This window comes from Camelus ferus, chromosome 4 (genome assembly GCF_009834535.1).
Source record: "Camelus ferus isolate YT-003-E chromosome 4, BCGSAC_Cfer_1.0, whole genome shotgun sequence".
Lineage (NCBI taxonomy): Eukaryota > Metazoa > Chordata > Mammalia > Artiodactyla > Camelidae > Camelus > Camelus ferus.
The window spans coordinates 66,127,449-66,153,457 of record NC_045699.1 but is presented as its reverse complement, the minus strand read 5'-3'; the positions used below and the strand labels follow the sequence as shown (position 1 = coordinate 66,153,457).

The 26,009-nt window shown below is 35.8% G+C and overlaps 1 protein-coding gene across 4 annotated transcripts in view; it reads left to right on the top strand.

Annotated features, from left to right (window-relative positions):
- The window catches only part of SCAI (suppressor of cancer cell invasion), a 112,410-nt gene that overhangs the window by 32,776 nt on the left and 53,625 nt on the right, over window positions 1–26,009 (top strand). For 2 of the 4 annotated variants that reach the window (XM_032478422.1, XM_032478424.1), the window contains exon 3: window positions 20,673–20,804. In XM_032478422.1, the coding sequence (XP_032334313.1) occupies window positions 20,673–20,804 (132 nt within the window). Of the gene's footprint in view, window positions 1–5,322; window positions 5,706–15,238; window positions 15,275–20,672; window positions 20,805–26,009 lie in introns of those variants that run through there. The other 2 variants (XM_032478423.1, XM_032478425.1) reach the window with 2 other exon arrangements.

Sequence of the window (26,009 nt, the reverse complement as noted above, 5' to 3'; positions counted from 1 at the left end):
GGTCCAATCTCTACATTAAACAATTGGAGACCTCTCAGTATATAGTTGGTATTAAAAGCCATGAGAGTGCATACTGTCACCCATGGAATGAGTAGAGAAAAGAATAATTCAGAGCTTTGAGTTCTAGGGCATTCCAGCATTTTGAGGTTGGGTGATGAGGTGAACCACCAGTGGAGACTTGAGAAGAAGTAGCCAGTGAGGTAAAAGGAGAAAATGATGTCTTAGAAGACAAGTAGGAATAGTCAAGAAGAGAGGAATGACCAACTGTATCCAATCTGTTAGTAAATAGGCCTGAGAATTGCTCTTTGGATTTACCAGCATGGAGATCATTAGTACTGAAACATGGTGCTTCAGTGGAACGATTGGAACAAAGTGGATTGTTACGAGTTGGAGAGAGAATGAGAGATGAATTAGAAACCACTATATAGGCACATCTTTTAAAGAGTTACGAAGAGAAAGGAGAGTAGTGAAATGGCATGAAAGCTAGAGCAGGATGTGGGGAATTTTTTTCCTCTAATTAAAAAAATTCAGTTTATTTAAACTAAAGAAACCAAAAACAGTTCTCCCATTTCTCCCACCCTCCTAACCATCTGCCTCTGGCAATCACCGGTCTGTTCTCTGTATCTGTGAGCTTGGTTATATACTTAAATAGGTAGTATTTATTTTTCTCGTCTGACTCATTTCACTTAGCATAATGCTCTCAGGTTCTATTCATGTTGTTGCCAATGGCAAGCTTTCCTTCTTTTTTTTTTTATAGCTGAATAATATTCACTTGTATATATACACACCACAATTTTTTATTCTAGTCATCCATTGATGGACACTTAGATTGTTTCCACATCTTGGCTACTGTAAATAATGCTGCAGTGAACATGAGGGTATATGTCTTTTTGAGTTAATGTTTTTATTTCCTTCAGATAAATACCCAGAAGTGGAATTGCTGGATCATATGGCAGTTATGTTTTTAATTTTTTGAGGAACCTCCATACTGTTTTTCATAGTGGCTGCACCAATTTATATTCCAGCCAAGAGTGCACAAGGGTTACCTTTTCTCCACATCCTTGCCAACCCTTACTTCTTGTCTTTCTTGATAACAGCCATTCTAACAGGTGTGAAGTGATATCTCATTGTGGTTTTGATTTGCATTTCCCTGATGATTAAATGCAGAGCATCTTTTCATGTACTTGTTGCCCATGGTCTTCTTTCAGAAAATATCTATTCAAATTTTCTGCCCATTTTGTAATTGGATTTTTTTTTTTTTTTTTTGCTATTGAGTCATATGATTTCTCTATATATTTTGGATATAAGCTCCTTATCAGATATATGATCTGAAGATATTTTCTCATATTAAATAGGTTACCTTTTCATTTTGTTGATGGTTTATTTTGCTGTGCAGAAGCTTTTTAGTTTGATAAGTTCCAGTTATTTATTTTTGCTTTTGTTGCTTCTGTTTTTGGTGTCAGATTGAAAAAAATCATTGCCAAGACCCATGCCAAGGAGCTTGTTTTCTTCTAGGAATTTTCTTCTAGAAGTTTTATGGTTTCAGGTCTTACGTTCAAGTTTAATCTATTTTGAGTTAATTTTTGTGTACAGTATAACGTAGTGGTCAAGTTTCATTCTTTTGCATATGGCTGCCCAGTTTTCTCAACATCATATATTAAAGAGAGTATGTTTTTTCCATTTTATGTACTTGGCTCCTTTGTCATAAGGAGTATATGTATGCCATATATGTGCATTTATTTCTGGTCTCTATTCTATTCCATTGACCTATATGTCTGTTTTTATGCCAAATATACTGTTTTAATTACTACAGCTTTGTAATACAGTTTGAAACTAAGGAATGTGATGCCTCCAACTTTGTTTTTCTTTCTCAAAGTTGCTTTGGCTAAGGATTTTTAAGTTGGGAGGTTATGATGATAATTGTGCCATATAGAAGAAATGATTGGTGATGCAATAGATAGAGAGCAGTTGCTGAACTAATGTCCTTGAGTAATAGTAGGGGATATGAGAGCTGATGTATAGAGAAGTTGGCCTTAGATAGGATCATTTTGCAATCAAGGTAATGGAGGGAAGACAGTGTATATGTTTACAGATGCAAGTAGGTTGGTACACGTGTGGTTGGGAGTGTGTGGAAGACTTTTACTGATTGCCTTTGTTTCTTCAGTGAAATATAGAACTGTTGCTATCAGCTGAAAGCGAGGATGGGGAGGAGATTTTTGATGCTGAAGAGCAAGAAGGTGTGAAAGTGTCCTAGAAAGGTGAAGAGTGAATGGACTAGGAAAATGTGGCGGAAGTGCCAAGTTTGAGGTCACGAATTGAAAATGAGACCAGTCCGCATTATTGTCCATGTTTCTTTAGCTGTGTTTAGCTGCTCAGATGCAAGCTCAGAGTACATAGTTAATGAAGTAGTAAATAAAACTAATTATTCACTTTGAAAGCTGTCTTCAGGAGATTGGTAACATGGATGGTATTTAGAATTTCAGCTTTTTAATTATATCTGTTTTGGGAAGGCTAAACTTAGTGAGTGACAGGTCATTTTTTAAAAAAGGGAAAAGGCATGGCATTGTTCCAGGAAAGGTTCTTGGTTGAGAATTACAGGCCCTAATTCCAGCCAACTTAAGCAGAAAAAGAATTTGTTGGAAGATTGTCAAGTACCTCATAGCACTGATGGAAAGACTAGAGAATCTGCTTCAGAAAACAAGCAGGAACAGGGGAATCAAAAGGTCTGGAATTCCTGCCAAAGTCATACCACCTGGAGACCTTGGTTAGCAATGTGCGGTTAAGGATACTGTTACGGTCTGAGTATGTTCCCCTAAAATACACATGTTCAAAGCCTAACCCTGCAAGGTAATGATATTAGTAGGTGGGGCCTTTGGGAGGTGCTTAAGTCATGAGGGTGGAACCTCAGGGGATTAGTGCCATATATAAAGGAGGCTCCAGAGAGATCCGTAAGCCCCTTTCCACTATGTGAGGGTACCTCAGGAAGTGTCCACCCAGGAGAGAGTCCTCACCCGACCACGCTGGCACCCTGGTCTTGGGCTTCCAGCCCCCAGAACCTTGAGAAATGAACTTTATAAGCTGTACAAAGTGTGGCATTTTGTCATAGCATCCCACGTGAGCTAAGACAGATGCTGCTGCTGCCACTTCCGGACCTTGCTATTGCACCTGTTAGAGGAAGGGCTTCTGAACTTCTCATTTCTTATTTGAGTCACCAGCTCTATCTCAGAGAGCTTTAGAAAGATCGCTCTGGCTGCTCCATAAAGAATGAAGTAAGGGGCTCAGTAGAAGTAGGGAGAACGGCGGGGAGGGTACAGCTCAGTGGTAGAGCACATGCTTAGCATGCACGACATCCTGGGTTCAATCCCCAGTACCTCCATTAAAAGAATAAATAAATAAACCTAATTAACCCCCCTCAAAAAAAGTAGGGAGAACAAGTCATGAGACTCCAATATTAATGATACTGAGATTAGAGTAGTGACAAAGGACAGTCATGAAATAGCTTACTAGGTTGCTACTGAAATTCTTGTTTTGGGAAAAATTCTTTTTCATCCTCTTCTTCCTTTTTCTGTTCTTCTTCCTCCTCCTCCTCTTTTCCTACTTCTCTGCCTCCTTTTTCTTTTTCAAATTCCAGACCTTTCTAGAGGCCTTTATAGTCTTATCTTGCCCGGGGTAGTGTTACATATTTAGTAGATATGTCATAAAATCCCTCATTTGTTCATTAAGAAAAAATATCTAAGCTCCTACTATGTACCCTAAAATACTAAAGGGGGTTGCTAGTTGCAGTCATTCTAGAATTGAGTTCCAGTCTAGACACTCAGAAATGAGTCCTTTCTTCCAGGGCGCTACATGATTGCTGACTAGGCTGACCAGTCTTTTTCTAGGTGTTACTGATTGACACCACGTGATCTCATTTTCATTTCAACTTTTTTCCTTGGAACTTGTAAGTCCCACCTCTGCTTTTTTTTTTTTTTTTTTTTTTTTTTGAGTCTTTCACATGTCAGTTGTTTGAAATAAGCCAAATGCATATCCGTTATTAAAAAATGTAATGAGAAAGAAAACAGTATTTTAAAAATCTTCCTAAGACAGTGATTTTCAAACGGAACTAATCATCAGAAATGGCTAAAGTAGTTAAAAAACAACAGCAACAAAAAGAATCCCAGTCCTCCTAAATTGTTATATCTGGAAGTAGATCCTGGAAATCTTCATTTTAAAAACAAAATTCCAGAATAATCAGCCAGGTTAAGAACCATAGCTTTATGCTATTTACACTAGCTTTAATCTTTATGGGGAGAGTAAAATTCTTCTTTCTTAATAGGAAGGATCCATTATAAGTGACTAATCAGATTTCTCAGCTTGATTTTAAAATAAGGCATTTGTGTCATCTTTGAGATTGGTTTCATGAGATTAGAGATAGTTTTGGGGGGAGTGGTAGAGGTGGATTCCATTAATTTTTCTTTTACCCTGTGGCTATTTTTTGATTATACAGTTTTTATTTTCTCTCCCTAAGGAACTTGTTCTCTGTATCCCAAGAACGTAGCCCTCTAAACTTCGGCTTCAAGAAAGTTTGTGTAAAGCTAGGTCGCAGCTCCTCAAACTTAATACACATGTATATCACCTGGAGAGCTTGTTAAAATGCAGATTCTGATTTAGTAGTTCTTAGATGGAGCCTGAGATTCTGTATTTCTGATGAAGTCTGGTGTGATGTTGCTGTTTCTGGTCTGCAGATCTCATTTTGAGTAGTAAGAGGCTAGATGATAATTGTATGATCCTTTGAGCTTTCATTTTTGTGTGAGTTACTCTGCTTTGGGGCACGCTTTGGGGCACGCTTTGGGACTGTTTAGTTTGGCCAAATGTTAAGTAGTACATTTTTAAGGATATTGGATTATATAACCTTCTAGTGCTTTTTCCCATATTCTTGAAGGTTATAGTACTATGTATAGTTTAATGTTTCTAATTTCAGGCTTTGGAACTGAATAAAAGAAGTGTCAAAGTAGTGTAATTTTTATTGAATCATTAAATGTGCAGCAGCAAAATTGATTTATCTTCTTGAAGTAGAGTATTAGTAACTGAATTAAGAATAAGGAAGTCATATAATGTTGAAAAAATGTTTTAGATTATGCAGGATATACTTAAGGATTGGGTAATTTGTGTTTTGCAGAATTAAGAATGCTTTGGATAACATATATGATATGTTGGAGCAGTGGTTCTTAGCCGGGGGTGATTTTTCCTCCCAGGCCACACTTGGTAATAAATATCTGCAGGTATTTTTAGTTGTCACGACAGGTAGGGTAGTGTTGTCTGTTTTTAGTGGGTAGAGGACAAGGATGCTGCTGAACACTCTGTGGTGCACAAGACAGCCACTCACAACAAACAATTATTTGGCTCAAAAAGTTAGTAGTGCCTAGGTTGAGAAAACTAGAATTTTCACAAGTACTTGATTACTTTTTAAATTAAAAGTAATACACAAAATACAAATAGAAGACAACCATCCATATTCGTACCAATCGTATTTAACCAGTGTTAACATGTTTGTTATGTTTGATTTTAGGCTTTTGATTTAAGAAATACTACTCCATTTTGGGGAAAATAATACACAACTACTGTTTTGAATTCAAACTATGTAGAAAATTCATCGATGAAAGTAATGAGGCTACCCCAGATCTCATCACTCAGAAGTCACTAATACTAGGAGAACATTACCCCAGGTATCTTTCCATGCGTTTTATACCAATAGAAGAATAGAGAAATGCTTTTATAAAATTGAGGCCATACTGTATATGAACTGAAGTTTTTTCTTATGAAAAATTTTAAACTTACAGAAAATTAAATAGAATCATTAACCCCTATATACTCATCACTTAGCTTCAAGAATCATGAATTCATGGCCAATCTTATTTCATTTGTAGTCCCACTCATGGGATACCTGAATATTTTGAAGCAGATGTCACACCATTTCAGTGGTAAATCTTTCAGTACCTGTCTCAAAAACACAAGAACTCTTTTTTTTTTTTTTTTGAGCCATCATCACACACCATTAACAATTTCCCTGATTCATTCTTTCTCCTTTTCCTTCTCTCTTTCCCCCTTCTTTTTTGGAGGGGAGAGGCAGGGGTTAAGTTTATTTATTTATTTTTAAAATTTTTAATGGAGGTGCTGGGAATTGAACCCAGGACCTCGTACATGTGAGTCATGCACCCTACCACTGAGCTATAAATTCCCCCCGTGACTTCTTTAGCCAATTTAAATATTAAAAATAGCTGCCTCTTTGTGCTAAGGCAGACCTTAAGTTTACCAAGAGTCCAGGCTGCAGAAGAATAAGACTTCAGTGTGGATGAGAGGACTCTGGTCAATTTGATGCTTGGTCCTTTTGTGAGAAACCCTCAGTCAGCAGTGTTGCTCTGTTTTTATGACATCATCATCATGGCACATTTTGACCCTCTTAGGTGGGTTACGAGCAGCAGGGACAGACGGAACTCCTCAGCAGCAAAGAATTTATTTTTTTAAAATGTGGAAGCCTGGGGTTGTTTATTTGATTTTTTAAAAACCTTTTTAGTTTAACATCCAGTGATACACACAAAGTCTTTTTCCTTAACAAAAATATTGTCTATTTTTATTATAATATAATTGCATTTGCTTTTTTTACTTGCTGTGTTAATGAAAAGAAATGGTTGCATTTGAATAGACTTTCTCACAACGGTGAGATAGGGCAGTACTCATTATCCTCACTTTACAAGTGAGGAAGCCGAAGTTAGCTTAAACCATCAGCTGAGTGACTTTGGGGAAAATGGCACAGTTGAGACTTGTACTTGGGTCTTCAGAGTCCAGATCCAGTGTATATCACACAGCCTTATTTTAACTTAATTAGATTAAAATTTTTATCACGATAAATAAGAACAATGAAAGTTGTGATGATCTCACATTATAACTCTTTGTTAATGAATGTCATTATAGAATCTAGTTCAACATAACTAGACTGTTTCCATTTCTCAGCTGACAGGCATAGTAACACCACTTTGATGATTGTAGATCCAATAAATTCTACTGAAACAGAAGTCTTGTAGGGGCTATAGGTGGCTTACTTGGAACCTATGTGCAAATTAGAAAAAGGCCTTCTCTCTTGGGTGGATGGATCAGTCAGAAAAAAATGCATAGCTGCAATGAGCAGGTTCAGCCCCCACCAGGATGCTGGGCTTGGCAAATGAGTGCCTGGATTTTAGGCTCTGCTCTGCCTCTTTTATGTAGTGCTTAGAAAGCAGCAGCCATGGTCCTATTTATATTTATTTATGAGGAGCTGTTTTTAAAATTTTTTTTAGTGGTGTATTTGTAGACAGAGCCTCTTCCTGTGTCAGTCTGCTGAGTGTACGCCTGCCTCGGCACCTTGTCCTTGTTCCTGCCACCTGGAACCTGACCCCCCTGACTTGACTTGGCTCCCTCTCTCACTTCATCCAGGTCTCCCTTCCAGTGTTATGTTCTCAGGTGTCACCTTATCTACTCTAATCAAAATGCTACCCCCAGTCACACTCTCTGCTGTGGTTTCTTCATAGTACTTCTCAGCACTTGGAATATTATATTTATCTTATTTTTTTCCCTCTAATAAAAAGTACCTCTGTGAAAACAGGGATTTTGCTTGTTTTGTTCACTGCTGTTGAGCATGACTTTGGAGTACTTTATCAACTGTGTAACTCTGGATAAGTAACTTATTTGAGCCTGCTTTTTCATCTCTGAATTCTGGAAACAATGCCTGCCTTATAGAGATGTGAAGATGTAATGGGCCTGGTGTGGTTTCTGGTGCCTGGGAGTTGGATTTCTCCAGTCTCTTGACCTTTTCTTCCTTTAGCTGCATGACTACAAGTCCAGGTTGTTGAGGGTGTGATTTCTTTTCTTGGTAACTTTCCTCCAGGTAAGTAATCCCATGTTTTCAGCTGTTTTCTGGTAGGTAGTATGTAGGTACCTTTTATAATTTGCATGTCATTTTGTTTATCATTATTATGTAAATGTTGTGCACTTACTCCTTTCACAGACTTTTGGGTCTGACTCTTGCTTCTGTAATTGAATGTTGCATGAAAACTATATTTTTTTAAATTTTCTTTTATTTTTTTAACATTTTGTATTGATTTATAATCATTTTACAGTGTTGTGTCAAATTCCAGTGTTCAGCGCAATGTTTCAGTCATTCATGGACATATACACACTCATTGTCACATTGTTTTCTCTGTGAGTTATCATAACATTTTGTGTATATTTCCAAAAGTATATGTTAATAACTGGGAAGCCCTCTTTATTTCATTTCCCACGTCTTTCTCCCCATATTCCATGAAATGCCATGGCTTTAAAAGTTACCAGCCCAACATGTTTGCTAACACATATAGATTTGGACACTTACGAGAATTTCTTAAGCACCATCTTATGGCTTCTACAGTTGTCACCATGTCCATAGAATAGTTGTGTCATGCACAGACCCAAAGAATAGGGTTTACCTCAACTAATGAGTAATCGAGGCAGGTAAAGGCATCTTTATATGAAGATACTTTCTCTACAAAATTAGATTAAACAGTATAACATTTAACTACCAACTGTGAAAAATTATTTATTAAGAAATGACAAATGGGATTTAAAAGAAGTACAACTTACTCCTAGTTAAAAGTGTCTGAGAATCCTTCTCAACTCTATGCTGATGTTCCCTCCCTCTTAATACCCTATTGTATGCTATAAAATGAAGCAGTAAAGAGGTTCATTATTTAAACATTATTGATTTAACTGGAAGGTATATAATTTAAAGATTAATTGATTTAACCCCAAATAATGATATAACTATATTAGGAGGGGGTTCTAGGAGTAAAAGAGAACTAATTCCTTATTTGTCATTTTAGAAAATCTATAATGTCCTAAATGGATGAATCAAGCAATTTCAAGAAAGCTGCTTATTTAGGACTATGGGGAAACTATCAGGTGAATCAGCCAGAAGAGTTGAAAGTTGTTGATTCTGGTGGTTTGGAGCTGGTGGAGGGAGGGTGAGCCAGTGGACTGTTGCTTTTCATTTAAGTGTTTCTGGGTACTGTTGAATTGTTAATTCTGTATATATTATTTTGATAAAAATAAAGGTTAAAATGATGTAAGAGAAAATAGAAATATAACCAGTCTAAAGAAGTGAAAAGATAGCCCACAGAAAGGGAAAATATATTTGCAATTATATATCTGGTAAAGTACTTGTATCTAGAATAAATAATGAGCGCTTACAACTCAGTAACAGTAAAAACTGATAACCCATTTAAAAACAAGCAAAGGACCTGAATAGGCATTTCTTCAGAGAAGACATATAAAGGACCGATAAGCACATGAAAGGATGCTCAACATTAGTAACCATCAGGGAAATGCAAACCCAGGCCACAGTGAGATACTGCTTCACAGCCGCTGGAATGGCTAGAATGAAGAAGACAGTGTTGGCAAGGATGGGAGCCCTCATACACTGCTGCAATTGTAAAATGGTGCAGTCACTTTGGAAAACAGTCTGGTAGTTCCTCAAAAGATTAAGTATAGTGTTACTATATAACCCAGCAACTTTACTGGTAGTTTTATACCCAAGGGAAATGAAAACATACACCCACACAAAAACTTGTACACAAATACTCATAGCAGCATTATTCATAATAGGCAAAAAGTGAAATCCATCCAAATGTCCATCACCCGATAAATAGATAACAAAATGTGGTATGTCCATACAATGGAATGTTATTCAGCCATAAAAAGAATGAAGTACTGATATATGCTACAACATCACCCTTGAAAATATTATTCACTTCCTAGGTGAAGGAAGCCAATCACAAAAGGTCAAATATTATATGATTCCATTTATGTAAAATATCCAGAAGTTAAATTCATAGAGACCAAAAGTAGACTAGTAGTTGCCCAGGGTTGGAAGAAGGTTTTAGAGCAAAATGGAGATATGATTGCTAATGAATATGGGATTTCTCTTGAGGGTGATAAAAGTGTACTTATGTTGTATGTGGTGATGGTTGCATAATGTAGGACTATATTAAAAACCATTGACTTGTACACTTAAATAGGTAAATTGCCTGGCATCTTAATATCTCAATAAAGTTACATAATTCATATTAATATATGTATATAAATCTCCAATCAGTTATTCCTAAAAGAAACAGTAACTTTCCTTTCTCTTTTGATGAAAAGTTTATTACTGTCTTACTTCTGCTTCCAACTTATTGCAGATAAAGCATGCAGTCTAGGAAAGCAAAATTGTTCCAGTATAAATCACAAGTACTTTTAATTTTTTTTTAAATTGTGCTTAATACAGATCAGTTATGACCTAACATTTGCATGGCTAACAGCCTTCTCTCAGAGTGTGCTATGTTGGTTTTGGGTGGCCTCAAACAATTTTTATGTTACCTGTTTTTAGTGTACTATCCACATAGACCTTTGGTTGCCAATGCCACCATCTTTGTATATAATTAAGAAGGAGAAGTCTGTGTGGCTTGTATTTCTTTACCTGCTGAATAGGACTAGGGTCTTGGCTGGTAATTGAGACTCTTGCCTGAACTTCTTGTTCCCTCTTGAATTTTTGTGTTGTGAATAACTGGCTCTTTAAATCAAGCCACAATGTATTTGCTGCCTCTGTGGCTTTTCCACCTGGGACCGTTTTTATGAATTATTAGCCCCAGGCTGCTTCAAGTCATGTTTCCTCACATCTTTCTCCAGGGTACAGAGATTGACACTTTTTTGCACTTTGTATAGTTTCGTGTTTCCTGCCCCATTAGCTTCATAAATGGTCTTTGCATGTGTCTTGTTGATAGTCTCTTTTTAGTTGGCTGACAGAATGACTGGCTTTCGTTTCTGTTAGGCTGTGTGCTCTGTCTCAGTTGAATAAGGCCTGGAATTTGCCCATGTGTATGTGTTAGGTAAACACATCTCTTTTTTCACATTTGGTAGGCAAATGATATCTTTCAGGTCTCCTGGACAATACCTTACAGATGGCCTTCTGGCAATATGTACCTATATCCCCACTGCTCCAGGCCCTTGCTCCCTTGGCCTTTGTCCCCATAATCTCTCTGCCCTCAGTTCATTCAATTTCTTTATATATTGAACCATGAGAAGTTTGGTACCTATGCATTTCTCTTACAATTGTTATTACAGCTTGGAACTGAACTGCAATCACATGTTGTAGTAAGTCAGAAAAATTGTTTTCAGAAAATAATTTGTATATAATTCATGGTAGTTTTCTGGTATCTTCGATACATGCAGAAGCTTTGCATTCTGTTTGGTTCACGTTATAGGAACGCCTTCTGCACCAAGCAGTAGCTTCTTGTTCCTTTTATGTTGAATATAGCAAAACCATCATTGTCACCCTCCACATACACACGCACATTCAACGCTTTTTTGGTACTTGGTATTCTTCAATTTATGCTCTATTTTGAGTGCTTTTATAACAGTTTTACAACAAACAATTTTAAAGTACATTATAATTTACAGGGCAATTTATATCCATTAGTTCATTTTATTGTCCAGTAGTTTTATGAGGAAGCTATTATTAATATTCCATTTTTGTAGCTGGAAAAACATGTGTGACTCTCTCTAATACTGATGCTTAATTATGTAGCCATTCCATCTCTTTACCTGTCTTTCAAAAAATCTGAGTGCATAAGAAAATGATCTTTTCCCTATCATATGATTTCTATAAATCTCCTCTTTCTCAGAGTAAGTCTTTTTTCTATTTTGGTTTTATTATATTTTGGTTTCATTTCCATTCTTTTCTTGGCCTGCTTCCCTTTTAGGTCTAATCACAGAGTCATTCCCTGTCTTTTTGAAGCATCACTAAATTGCAGAATAATAATAATGATGATATTATACATTATGTAATGTTTTCAGACCTCTTTCACACCTAAATAATCTTGTTCTGTCTTCACAGCAGGTACCTGAGTAGGCAGAGCAAGTGTAAATTGCTTGTTTTTGTGGATTGAAAACCTGCAACTCAAAGTGTTAGCTAACGTTTTTTTGTTTGTTTACAATCACAAAACTGGGAAGTGTTCAGAACAAGAATAGTTCTTTCTTAGTCGGGGCCCTTTCCACTGCTGTCGTGACTCTGCATTGTGCTTCCTGGGATAATGTAATGTACTCATATATCATTTTCTGTCCAGATTTCTTTCTTACTTTCATATTGCCAACCATTTACTAAGAATTAAATCCAGAGTGGCAGTTTCTCTTTTTGCTTCATCAAGTCTTCCTATAAAAAGAAATTGTGGTTGCCAGTGGGTGTTGGGGGATGGATTGGGAGTTTGAGATTTGCAGATCCTGGCTGCTATATATAAAATGGATAAACAACAGGTTTATACTGTGTAGCGCAGGGAACTGTATTCAATGTCTTGTAGTGACTTGTGGTTGAGAAGAATATGGAGACGAATATATGTATGTTCCTATGTGGCTGGGGTATTGTGCTGTGCACCAGAGATTGACACAACATTGTAGACTGACTATACTTCAATAAAAATACATTTAAAAAAAATTGTCAGCAAGGCAGGTCAGTAATTTGCCAGATGCTCAGTATTTAGCAGAACAAGTCTCTGAGCAGTTGTCCACATTTCGTGCTCTTTTGCTCGTGTGCCTGTGTTGTAATCTGTGTTTGGACTCTACCATGTACGGAGACGTCCTAGGGCTCCTGGAACAAATTACCAGGAACTGGGTGGGTTGAAACAGCAGAAGTTTGTGCTCTCACATTGCAGGAGGCCGTAAGTCCAAAATCAAAGTTTTATTAGTAGAATCGGTTCCTTTTTAGAAGCTCAGAGGGAGAATCTGTTCCATGTCTCTTCCCTGTCTTCTGGTGGTTCCTTGACATTCCTTGGCTTGTAGCTACTTAATTCTAATCTCTGTCTCTTTCTTCATTTGACTCTCTTCCCTCTGTGTCTGTGTCTTCACATAGCATTCTCCTCTCTGTAGGAGTCTCTCTGTGTTTCTTTTCCTTAGAAGGACACCAGTCATGTTGGGTTAAGGGCTCACTCTGTTCAATATGACCTCATGTTAATTTACATCTTAATTGTATCTACACTATTTCCAAATAAGGTCACATTGGCAGGTACAAGGGGTAGGGACTTCAGCATATCTATGAGTGAGGGTTGGGGAGGACCCAGTTTAACCCACAACAAAATGAGTCCTTTTCTCTGTCTCTATTATTATTACCCATGTGCTGTGTTTTACACATACGCTTCCCATAAATGTCTACAGAGCTAACCTTGTTTTTAGATTACCATATGTACTTCCCCCACATAATTAACATAGATACATATGTACATTTCATTCTTAAGTCTTAATATACCATTTATTTTTTAGAAAACCAGTGAAATTGTGTTTGCTGCTTTATATCAAAATTTCAATTACCCATCATCTATTAATATTACAAGCATTTGAGGCCATAACAATTGTTGATATAATATGGACTTCGACTTGTAATTTTACTTTCTGTATTGCCCTTCTATTGCCCTTGGTGTCAAGGTTATTAGCTTTATTAAAATGAATGTTGGAAGGGAATTGTATCCAATGTTACGTGTTTTTTAAGTGTTAGGTAAAACTTACTTGTAAAACCATCTGAGTCTGGTGTTTGTCTTCCCTCTTCTTTCTTTATAGATAGTAAATTTTCACAGTGTTAACTCCAGGTCAAGAAATAAAATATTTCTAGCACCCTTCTTATTCCCCACCTTCTCCCCCTGAAAGTAACCACTATCTTGATCAATCTGTCAAATACCCTAGTTTAGTTTTATCTGTTTTGTACCTTGTGTTTTGTAATCATATGATGTGTGTTCTTTTGGGTCTGCTTCCTTTCACTCAGTATTATGCTCGGTTCATCCATGGTGTTGCAGGTGGCTGTAGTGGAATCATTTTCGTCACACTTAGCATTCCACTTATTTATCCATTTCATTATTTTTTGTTTTTAAATGGAGGTACTGGAGATAGAACGCAGAACGTCGTGCATGCTAAGCACACACTCTACTGATGAGCTATTCCCACCCTACTCTATTTAATTCTTGATAGGTACTTGATTGCTTCCAGATTTTGGCAGTTACAAATTTTACTTCTACAAACATTTTTGTAAATGTCTTTTGGTGCACACATGGTGCATATCTGTTGGTATATTCCCAGTTGCTGAATACACATTTAATAGATACTGCTAAATAGTTTGCTAGTAGTTCCTGTTGCTGCATGCTCTTCCAATACTTGGGATTGTCAGGTTTCTAAAAGTATTTGAGACATTCTGGTAGATATGTCATTTTGGCTTTAATTTGCATTTATCTGATGAATAATGAAAGTCAGCACCCTTTCATTTGGCCATCCCCTTTGTGAAGTGTCTATTCAAGCCTTTTGCCCATCCCTCTCCTTTTTTAATAGATTTTTATTTGATTGATAGATTTGATTGTTTTTTCTTACTGAATTGTAGGGATTCTTCATTTATTATTTTGGTTACAAGTCCTTTGTCAAATATATATGTTGCAAATGTCTTATTTTACTCTGTGGCTTGTCTTTTCACTTTCTTAATGGTGTCTCTTGATGAACACAATACATACTTGGTTTTTTAAATTGTCCAGTTTTTCCTTCATGATGAGTACTTTAGTGATCTGTTTAGGAAATCTCTTTAACATTGTAAATCAACTACACTTCAATAAAAATTTTTTTTTAAAAAAATCTTTTTTTACCCCATGGTCATAAGGATAGCCTCTTATATTATCATGTAAGAACTATTTTGTTTTACCTTTTACATTTATATCCACAGTCTACCTGGAATTTATTTTTGTGTATGGTATAGGTAGGAATCAGGATTAATCTTTTTTCTTTGTTTGTTTGTTTGTTTGTTTGTTTGTTTGTTTGTTTGTTTGTTTCTTTCTTTCTTTCTTTCTTTCTTTCTTTTAATTGAGGTATGGTCAGTTTACAATGTTGTGTCAATTTCTGGTGTACAGCACAATGCTTCAGTCATCCATGAACGTACATATATTCATTTCCATATTCTTTCTCACCATAAGCTACAAGATCATCTTTTTTCTTTTAATTTAGAAATCCAGTTGACCCAACACTAGCTCTTCTTTCTTTTTTCCTTTTTTTTATAAACTATTTTTTCTCATTGCTTTACAGTGCGATTTTTTGTTATAAATCAAGTATCCATGTACATGTGGTTCCTTTCTCAACTCTCTATTCTGTTTTATTGGTCTATTTTTCTCTTCTTGCACTGATACCACGTCTTCAGGCCTGGAGCTTTACAAAGGTCTTGCTATCCAATGGGGTAAGTCCTTCCATTTTGTTGTTCTTCACGGTTTTCGTAGCCGCTGTTGACTCTTGGGATTTCCATATAAATTACAGAATCAACTTGCCCATTACTACAAATAAATTTATTAAGATTTTGATTAGTATTGCATTAAATCTATAGACCAAATTAGAGGGAACTGATGTCTTTATAATTTTGAAGCTTCCAATGGGAAAAAAAGGCATATTCTTAATTTTCTGTTGTCTTCTTTAGTTTACCTCTCAGAGTTTACAGTTTTCTGTAATGTCTTACACATTTACATTGTATTCATTCCTAGTTACTTGATATTAGTTGGTGCTATTGTAAATGATATAATTTTCTTTAATTTCACTTTCTAATTATTTGTTCTTGGGATATAGAAATACAGTTGACCTTTTTATAATTTACTTTATATGCAGCAACTTTGCTAAACCCACTGGTTAATTCCAATAATGTATCTGTAGTTTCTTTTGAAATTTCTGTGGAGAGGTTTGTATCATTTATGAATATTGACAGTTTTGTATCTGTTCAATAAAAAATCACAATAAAAAGTAAAAATAAATAGATGAAATTAATTTTAATGATATATTTGGTTTAACTGAATAACCAAAATATTGTTATTTCAACATGTAACAATATAAAAATTAACAAAATTTTTACATCCTTTTTTTCATAGTAAGTCTTCTAAGTTTGGTGTGTTTTACATTTAGAACACATCTCAACTTAGAGTAGCCATGTTTCAAGTGCTAAGTAGCCACTTGTGGCCAGAGACTACAGTTTTGGACTGTGTCGGTCTAGAGAGTGAGACAAACTTTTTTAAACAATTAATTGTTACATGTATAGCTTTTGATGGTATCACTGAAGAAGCCTCTACCAAGTTGATCATTTGTAAGTGCCAGGGAAAGATTAGATTTTCAAGAAAGGTTTTACTGAAAAGGTGTCATTTGAATAATATCTCAAACTGTGAATATAAATTTCATAGGTGAACAGCATAGACAAAGAGAAAAACATGTTAAGTGTCATGTTGTGTAAGAGAAGAACTGGTTCAGAAACTGGCACATATTTGACTGTGGTTGGAGAACAGGTACTAGAGGAAGAGTGGTAGGTGGGAGTGGCTAGCCGTTCTTCACCAGTTCCCTGTGTTACGAGTAATTTATCAGTAATAATAGTTAACATGTTCCTCAAGATAAATTTGCAGAAGCATAATTGCTGAGTCTAATAGAAAGAATATATGTATTCCCCGATATATACAGTGAATCTCAAGGGTCAGCACTAATTTACACTGCCCCTAGCAAATGTGCTGGTTTCAGTGCATACTCAAATGCAATAATTAGTGTATTTTTAATGTGCTAACTTTGTTGTTACGGGGGTTTTGTTGGTTACCGGTAAGGTTTCATATTTTTTTCTGATTAACATCAATGTATTACTATCTAGTTCCTAGATCCCATTCATGGTTTACAGTTGTCCCAGTAACAACTGCACAGCAGAAAGATCCAGTTCAGAACTAGGCAGTGTGTACCTCAGTCTTCTCTTTCCTTTGGAGGAGCATCCTTGACATTTTTGAAGATCCCAGTTTGACTGTTTTGTAGAATGTGTCTCTCGACTTGGTTTTGTCTGTTCCCTCACGACTAGATATGAGTTGTGGGTATTTGGCGGGAACATCACTTATCCTGTGTCAGGTGGTACAGGATTTTGATTTGTCTGATTATAAATGCTGCTCATTCGACTCACTTAATCGAGGTGATGTCTGCTGTGATGTTACTTTTTTTATTTATTTGATACATGTTTTGTAGGCTAGTACTCTGAAACTATCCCATTCACTAGCAAACTTTGCATTTGTTCATTCATTTATATCAGTATTGCTTCATCGAGCTGGATAGTTCAGGAATGAGAGAGGGCTCTGGATTCTTAAGTTTTACTTTATGCTTCTATGTATGCATGTGCTTATGTGCCCCTCCTCCATTTATAAGTCTGTTTTAAAAAATCCTTTAATTCACCTGTAATACCTCCAGTTTCAATATATAGTTCATTGCTATCATTATTTGTTTTGATGCTGAAATTATCCCTAATTTGGCCAGTGGGAGCTCCTTCAAACTAGAGCCTATGTCCTTTTTTTTAATGCTTGATTTTATTTTTTATTTTTATTTGTTTATTTATTCCAATTTTATTGAGATATCATTGGCATATAACATTCTATTAAAGTATATACATAATGATTTGATGTATTATATATTTCAAAATGATTACCACAATAAGTTTAGTTAACATCCATCCATTTTTTTCTTGTGATGAGAACTTTTAAGATCTACTTTTTTAGCAACTTTCAAAGATATAGTATAGTATTATTAGCTTATAGTCACCATGCTGTACGTTACATCTCCAGAACTTATTTATCTTATAACTAGAGGTTTGTATCCTTTGATCACTTTCACAGATCAAAGGATATCACTTTCTACCCCTGCTTCCAGCAACCACCAATCTGTGATTCTCTATTTCTATGTGTTTTATTTTTTAAGATTCAACATAAAAGTAAGATCATACAGTGTTTGTCTTTCTCAATGTGATTTATTTTGCTTAGCATAATGCCCTCAGGGTCCATCCTTGTTGCTGCAGATAGCAGGACTTACCCTTTTTGTGGCTGAATAATATTCCATTGTATACATATACCACGTTTTCTTTATCATTCATCTGTCATTGGACACTTCGGTCCTGTATCCTTTTGGTATTTCCCTATCATTCTTTAAGAACTTTGTTGCTCTCTGGCACAGGAGATTCCAGATTCATGTTGTACTTTTTCTGCCCCAGGGCTGTAATTAGCCTATTGCAATTCTCCAAGGAGGTCTGGTTCCCTTTATTGGAGAATTGTATTAAAAGCCAAGATTTAGGTGTATGGTATATTTGTACCTTTGCTGGGAGAGATGGTCACTGCTCCCAGGCCCTCTCACTAGACTAGATTTACAGAGCTGGGGAGTATGCATGTGCTTTTGTGCCCTCCCCCGACATTTATGTCTCTGTTTTAAAAAATCCTTTAATTCACCTGTAATATCTCCAGTTTCAGTCCACAGGGTTCATTGTAACCTTTTCCCTTTCCATATTTGTATCCCCTTTCTCTTACAGAGAGAACTCTGTATTCTCTTTCCCTTAATAGATCTTCTTATTTGATGAATCCCCCATATAATCTCCTGTGAACCCTTCCATATGAACATACCCTCCTCCCCCGGCTCAGGCTCTCCCTTCTCCCGCCAGTGCCCACCTTGTGGATACCCTCCTCACCTCACACAGGCTCCACCATCTCATGAAAGTGGCCCTTTGTATGGATGTGGATGGTATCCTGACAGTTTGCACTCTGATGCTCAGCAGGCTACCCTCTGTGTGGACACCGACTGCTCTGCCCCACCTAATGGCTGTAGGACTGGACAGTTCGGGACTGGGAGAGGGCGTCCCTGGATTCTTAAGTTTCACTTTATGTTTCTAGCTGTGGGATTATTTCTTTTTCTTTTTTTAATTATTGAGTCCTCTTAGTTTGAGGTCTGTATATCTTCTCTCATTCTGGGAAGTTTACAGAAGTTTATTTCTGCAAGTATTTTATTGCCTTCACATACTTTTTTCTCTCTTTTTATATATACTATGATGCGGATGTTGGTTTCCTTTATTTCTCTATTCCATATCTCTAGAATTTTCTTTTCTGTATTTTATCTCCTCCTGATGAGTACCTTAGACCTGATATTTTATTAATTTCTTCAGCTGTTTCCTTTCTGCTCTTCAATCTATCCATCTATTTAGTTTATTTCAGTGATTATGGTTTTCATACTCAGTATTTTTATTTGCTTCATTATGATGTTTTCTTCCTGTTTTATATCTAATATTCTTCCTTACTCAGTTTGTTTATTTTGAACCTTTATTTTCTGTTTTTCTCTTGTGAACTCCTATGTCCTGGGGATATTAGCTACCTTGGCTCATGAGGTATATGAGCAGGGGCAGAGAAAGTCCAGTTTGTGCCTAGTTTGTGCTTTTCTTTCTGGGTTTAAAGAATGAAGGGGTTGGGGGTTGAATGGGGGAGACGACTTACCCAGGGACATTGTGTGTGAAATCCCTTCCAGACTCTGCACTTTTCAAGGCCTGTTTTCCTTTGGCAGAAACACCTAGTCCATGGAGTGTGGAAAGAGGTGATGGGAGGAGGGAACTTGAGAACATGCAGGAACCACCTGGTGCTGTCCATGCATGTTGTAAATACTTCCCCACCCACTGGCTCCAGTGCCACCCATATGAAGCTGGGCAGTCCCTTGACAGTTCTGCACTTGCTGACAAATTTCCTGCCTTCCAGCCATAGTTGTCTAAGACCATGTTGGAGAGAAAAATGTTTGCCAAAATAACTGTACCACACCCTAACTCCCATTTCTGGTGTCTGGTCCTTGTCTGCTCTGCCTATTTTTTTTACCCTGCACTGGGACCAGATTTCCTTGTGTTGTCCCAGGAGTTTCTATCCGTATGTGAGCACAAAAGATTTTTTTTTTTTTTTGGCTTTAGTATTGGTTCATACTCTATATACTGTCTGGCAACATGCTGCTTTTAAAATGGCTGAGTAACCTGATTGCTTACACAGGAAGATAGTTTGGATTCAATAATAAATAGCTTTAAAATATACGTACCCATATGTGTGTATTTTATATCTCTTTTATTTTTTTGGTGGTGGGGAGGAGGGTAATTAGGTTTATTTATTCATTTAGGTTTTTTTTTTTTTAATGGAGGTACCGGGGCTTGAACCCAGGACCTCTTGCATGTTAAGCATGCACTGTACCCCTGAGCTATATACCCTCCCCGCCATATCCCTTTTATACTGAAGTGTACCGTATTATTGCCTCATTGTGTTAAGTGTAATTGTAAGTTAGTGATAGGATAGAGTGCAGTTGTGAGTGTTCTGTGAAGTACTCAGCCATTTTCCTTTTTGATTCTTTTAGATTCTTAACACCTTTTAAATATTATGATCCTGAAATAAATATCTTTATGGAAAAAGCGTTTTCCATCTGTAGGATCATTTTCCAAGATGGCTATACAGAATAGATCAAAAAGATAAATAGGTTAAAAGGATCAACATTTTTGATTCTTAACCATGTAGAGGAGTACCTGGAATGTAACAGGCATTCAAAAATATTTACTGGATGAAAGAATATTATAAACATTGCTTTTCAAAATGGAGGTACCAGTTTTCATTCCCACCCACAATGTGAGATTGTCTATTCTCCCACAGCATCTTACACTTAGATTACTTTAATGAATTTGACTGTAATCAGAAGATTTCTTTATCACACACACACAAATGCTGACAGATGATGTAACTAAGGTCTGTTTCTCTTTTTATTTTCACCTGCTTGGTAAATGGACATGTGTTTTCTTACAGGACTGAATTTGCTCTTAAAGAAATCATGTCTTCTGGAGGTGCTGAAGATGACATCCCACAGGGAGAGAGGAAAACAGTTACAGATTTTTGTTATCTTCTGGATAAATCTAAGCAACTGTTCAATGGGTTAAGGTTAGTGAACACTTGGTGCCTTGAATTTTTGCCTAGTTATGTGTTTTAACCCCCATGGCTGATGTCTGGTAAGTTTCTGAAAAGTTATGGATAGAATGTTATATAAATATCTATACTAGAAATAATCATTCTTTTTTCTTTAACACTGTTTCTTCATTCTCAGATGAAAAAACAGTAAGAAACGAGGATAACATTATTTTACTCAAATATTTTGTTAGATGGTTTTATATATATTATTCCACATCATACCTGTTTTACCTCTGATTTTACACACTGCAGTGCCACGGATTAAGGAGCCTACAATGCATATACACGTGAACCTGGAGGTTCTCTTCTGTTGCCTTTTTGTACGCTTGTTTATTTGCATATTTCTTTTATTCTTTCTTTTTCTTAGGAGAAAGTATCTGTTGACTAAAGTAATGATGAGTGTTATAGACAGTGTATTTTTACTTTAGTTACATGTGCCCTGACTGATAAGTAGCAGAAGCTAAATGCACTTTTGTCAAAATGTGTCTTTGATTGTATATTCTTGTGTGTGGTGGGTAAATAATTTTGTACCATTTTATTTCGTTTAAATAGTTTAGCTATATTTCAGTTCATGACATTCCTAGGATATTGACTTACTTCAGACCTAAAGCTTCATTAGCTTAATTTCAGTCATAAATAAATTTATACTATAGATATAATACTGAGGATAGATTTTATCTTTGATATTTTCTACAGGAGCAAATAATTGTGAAGATAGTGAATTTTTAACTTGAAGTTTATTTCTGGGTAAAAAATGCAATCTTCTCACATATTTTATAACTATATTATTCATCCCTAGGTTCACAACTGTACTGGCAGAATTTATTTTTAAATCATTAATCTATCTTTGAGAAAAACATTTACAATCATAAAGATAATACAGAGTCATCAAATGAGTCCTCCATGACCACTCTATCTAAAGCTATGCTTTCAGTCACTTTCTTGTCTCTTTATTCATTTAATTGTCTTCTTAAAACTCATCACTATCTCAAGTGATCTTATTTATTTGCTTATGATGTCCTCCTCTATTAAAAGGAAATGTCCCTAGGAGCCAGACCCTGTTTGTCACTGTTTCCTTAGCACCTAAGCCAGAGTGTTGCGTGTTACAGGTGCTTCATAAACATTTGTTTATATATTATATGTTATATGTTTATATGTTTATGAAGGATTCCAAAAGCAGCATTCTTAACTCCTATACTCTGGTCCTTCCTATTTTGTGCTACTGAAAAGATCTTTTTCTTTTGCTATACAGATTAATTGCATCTTTTTAAATAACTATTTTCTTTCACTATTGTAATTAAGAAAACGACCCTAGTATGCCCAGGTTTTAAGTGTTTTTTTCCCCTAGAATGTTGTAAAACTTTTACATTGCGTACTTAGACTTTTTTTTTCTTTGTTCCCCTTTATTATCCAAGTATATCTTGTTTATTCAGCATTTATTTGACTCTCAGTATGTCCCACATTCTATACTAGGTACAGACAATTTGAAAATAAAACTAACAGTCCCTGCCCTCAAATAATCTGAGGAAATTATAAGAATACAAACCCATGGCCACATTCTACTTACTTGCTAGCTTTAGATTTACTGTGTCTGTTAAGCAAATTTCTTGTATAACTCCATGTGCCTGTTTATTAAGGCAAATAAAAAAAAGGTGTGGTAGATTTAAAGAAAGCATTTGAAAGTTTGCATGAAAATCCCTACTGTAACTTCTAGCATGTGGTTCCAAAACTCTTTTATTCTCAAGTCTGAAAACATTGTCATAGTTAAAATAACTTTGATCCCTTTGTCTGTAGAGTGACAGGTATCAGTACTGTGTTCCTTTTGTTACAGGTTAATATACCATTGTACAGATTTACCACATTTTGTTTATCTAATCGTGAGTTGGTGGACATTTAAGTTATTTTGTACTTTTTGTCTGTTATGAGTAATACCGTCATGGACATTTGGGTACGAGATTTTTGTGGACATGTGTTTTCAGTTCTTTTGTGTGTACACCTAGGAATGAGATAGCTGGTTCACATGGTACTCTGAATTTAACTTTTTGATGAATTTCCAGACTGTTTTTCAAGGAAGCTGTATCACCAGCAATGTGTGAGGGTTCCGGTTTCTCCACATCCTCATCAACACTTGTTATTGTCTCTTTTTGATGATAGTCATCCTGGTGTATGTGAAATGGTATCTCATTATGGTTTTGATTTGCATTTCCCTAATGACAAATGATGTTGAACATCTTTTCATGTGCTTATTGGTCATGTTTATGTCTTTGGAGAAATGTCTGTTCTGATCCTTTGATCATTTTTCAAGTAGTTCATTTATCTTTTCGTTTTCAATTTGTAGTCATTTTCTATATATTCCAGGTACAAGTCCCTTGTAAGACATAATGATTTGCAAATATGTATTTCCTTATTCTGTGGACTGTCTCTTCACTTTCTTGGCGTTGTCCTTAGAAGCACAGAAGCTTTTAATTTTAATCAAGTCCAAATTGTTACTTGCTTTCATCATTTTACTTTTGGTGTTGTACCTAAGAAATCATTGCCTAACCTGAGGTCACCAAAATTTACTCCTATGTTTTCTTCTAAGAGTTTTGTGGTTTCAGCTCTTACATTTAGATCTGTGAACCATTTTGTGTTAATTTTTGTGTAGGGTGTAAAATCTTAGGCATTTCTTTATCAGAAAAGATAATTTTTCAATTAATTATTGAATTTCTTTCTTTTTTTTTTTTGCTTGTTCGTTGTTTCCCTTCCTTGTTCATACTTGTAAAGCTTAGACTGAATTTCCAATCTAAATCCTCTGTAACCGTCTACTCTCTTTTGATTTTCGTCTCTATTCTTTTTCTCAGAATTTGTAGAAAATGTCTTCAGTTTGTCCACCATATGCCCAACATGTTTTGCCTTGTCATTTCATATCAGTGTTTTTCGCTGTACTGCTTTTTTAAAACTTAGACGTTATGTGTTTGACCCAGAGTTTACTAGCCTTTGTACCTATATATTCAAATGAAGCAGACGCTAGAAATTTTGATGAGTTTGTGAATGAAAATGATTTGTAGTGTGTCTGAGAAACAGATTGAATTTAGCAGTGGCATTTCTCTTCTAAAAAAGGAATTATTTTCCTAATCTGATTCTGAATCATAAATGAATCATAAAGTTCAAGTACCCTGCTAGAGACTCTGCTAGTCTAAAATCACTCTGTAACAGCTGTAACAGTAACAATAACAGAACACGTTTCCACAAAGCATTCTGTAGTTTATAAATCACTTTCAGGTGCGTCTTTATCCTTTGGCCCACATCCCAAAAACACCTGTTACCTAAAAATGAATTGTTTTATTTCACTTCTTTTTGAAATGCTGTTTTGGTTGTGTAAATATATTTTACCAGCTCAGATGTATTCTCATTTTGATCTTTATTTTTAATGTGCCATTTTAACTATAACACAGATTTTATTTATTTTTAAACTAACTGCAGGGTAAAATGATGTCTGTGGGAATAATAGGAAACCCTAATACATGGGAAAATTGTGTGAGATCTCATCTTTAGGACTGTTTATTCACTGTCAGAGAAATTTATTATAATATGCTTAGGATATATATTTCAGTTTAGTTCTTGAGCACTTAAAACTATATCGGGTTCCTCCTACACTGTTGGTGGAAATATAAAATGGTGCAGTGACTATGGAGAACAGTACTGCAGTTCCTTAAACTAAAAATATGATCCAGCAGTGCTTATCTTTTGGTTAGCTTTCCTTTGTTTTCTCCTTGCTTTCTTGAGTTCACAAACTGGTTATTAAACTTACTATTGCAGGATAATATACTTAAAGTACACGTATCATAAGTATATTTTTTTGCAACTGAACACATCCATGGGGCTTGTACTTGTACAAAGAAATAGAATATTCAGCCCTGCAGCAACCCCCTTGCATTCCCTCACTTGGACTTTTTAACTGTTTATAAGCAGAGTGAAAAAGTACATTTCAGTGCGTGAAAGGCTAGATTTTCTGTAGAATGTCTTATTTGGGGACGATACACTTTCTCTTTACTCTTGAAGGTATATCTTTTCATCTTACACATTTAAGACGTTTATCCAAGTTGTCAGAGCCTTTTCATTTTCCCAGACATGAATGGAGTATTTTTCTTGACTGAAAATACCTTCATATAATATGTGCATAATAAATAAGCTCTTCTTTCCACTCATTGTGTTAAGAAAACAGTCCAGAGAGTGAGAAATGGATAAAATGAATGGTGTTTTGCTTATAATAGCTCTTGCATGTAGTTACAGTAGTAATGAAGTGAGAATGATGTTAGAAATAGCTTTGAATAATGTCAGAAAATGATCAAAAGCCTGAGTGTTTGCAGGGTTCTTGTTACCATGGTGACTAAGACTGTTGAAGCAGAATGGAATACTTGGTGGGATTATGTAAGGTAGCATCTTGAGACATGTATTTGAGATATGCAGCTGTGCCTACCAGTGATAACCATGACTTTTGAAACAACAGAGGACTCCAAATCACTAATTAGTTGACTCCAGAGGAGCAAATACCCAAAACCAAAATGAGTGTTGGAGGCCATATATATGTGTATGTACACACACACACACACACACACACACACACACAGCAGTGCCCCCAAATGAAGTGTAGTGGTCTTAAATAAAACTAATGGCAGAAATTTTTATTAACTATGTTCCTTATATTTCAAAGTAAAGAAGAAATTATCTACAATGCTTTTTTTAACAGCCTATTTTTAGGATGCCCTGGTTCCTGTATAGGGAAGAATAACAGAAATTAACAGTTTTTTCCACTGTCACTTTTCTCCCCTCCCTTGCTCTCTCCTCTCTCTTACCTCTCTTTTTCATCTCCTTTCTCTTCCTTCTTCTCCTTCTTCAAAAAATTAACACTTTCATAGAGACAGAGTTCTGTGAACATGTAATAGTAAAACATGTGCTAGTTCAAAGATAATCCCCTAAACCATCTGTACAAGCTGGTGATACCTGCCCTCATTTTATATGGTTTACCACTCCCAACAGTTGCACTTGCAGTTGAGGTAGACTGCCACCAGGGTGCAGTAGATGTCTTCTTCACATAATCTAGAGAAGCATTGACTGAAAAATTTAATGTGAGCCACAAATGTGACTTAAAATTTTTCTAGTAGCCAGGTTTTAAAAAAATGTAAAAAGTGAAATTAA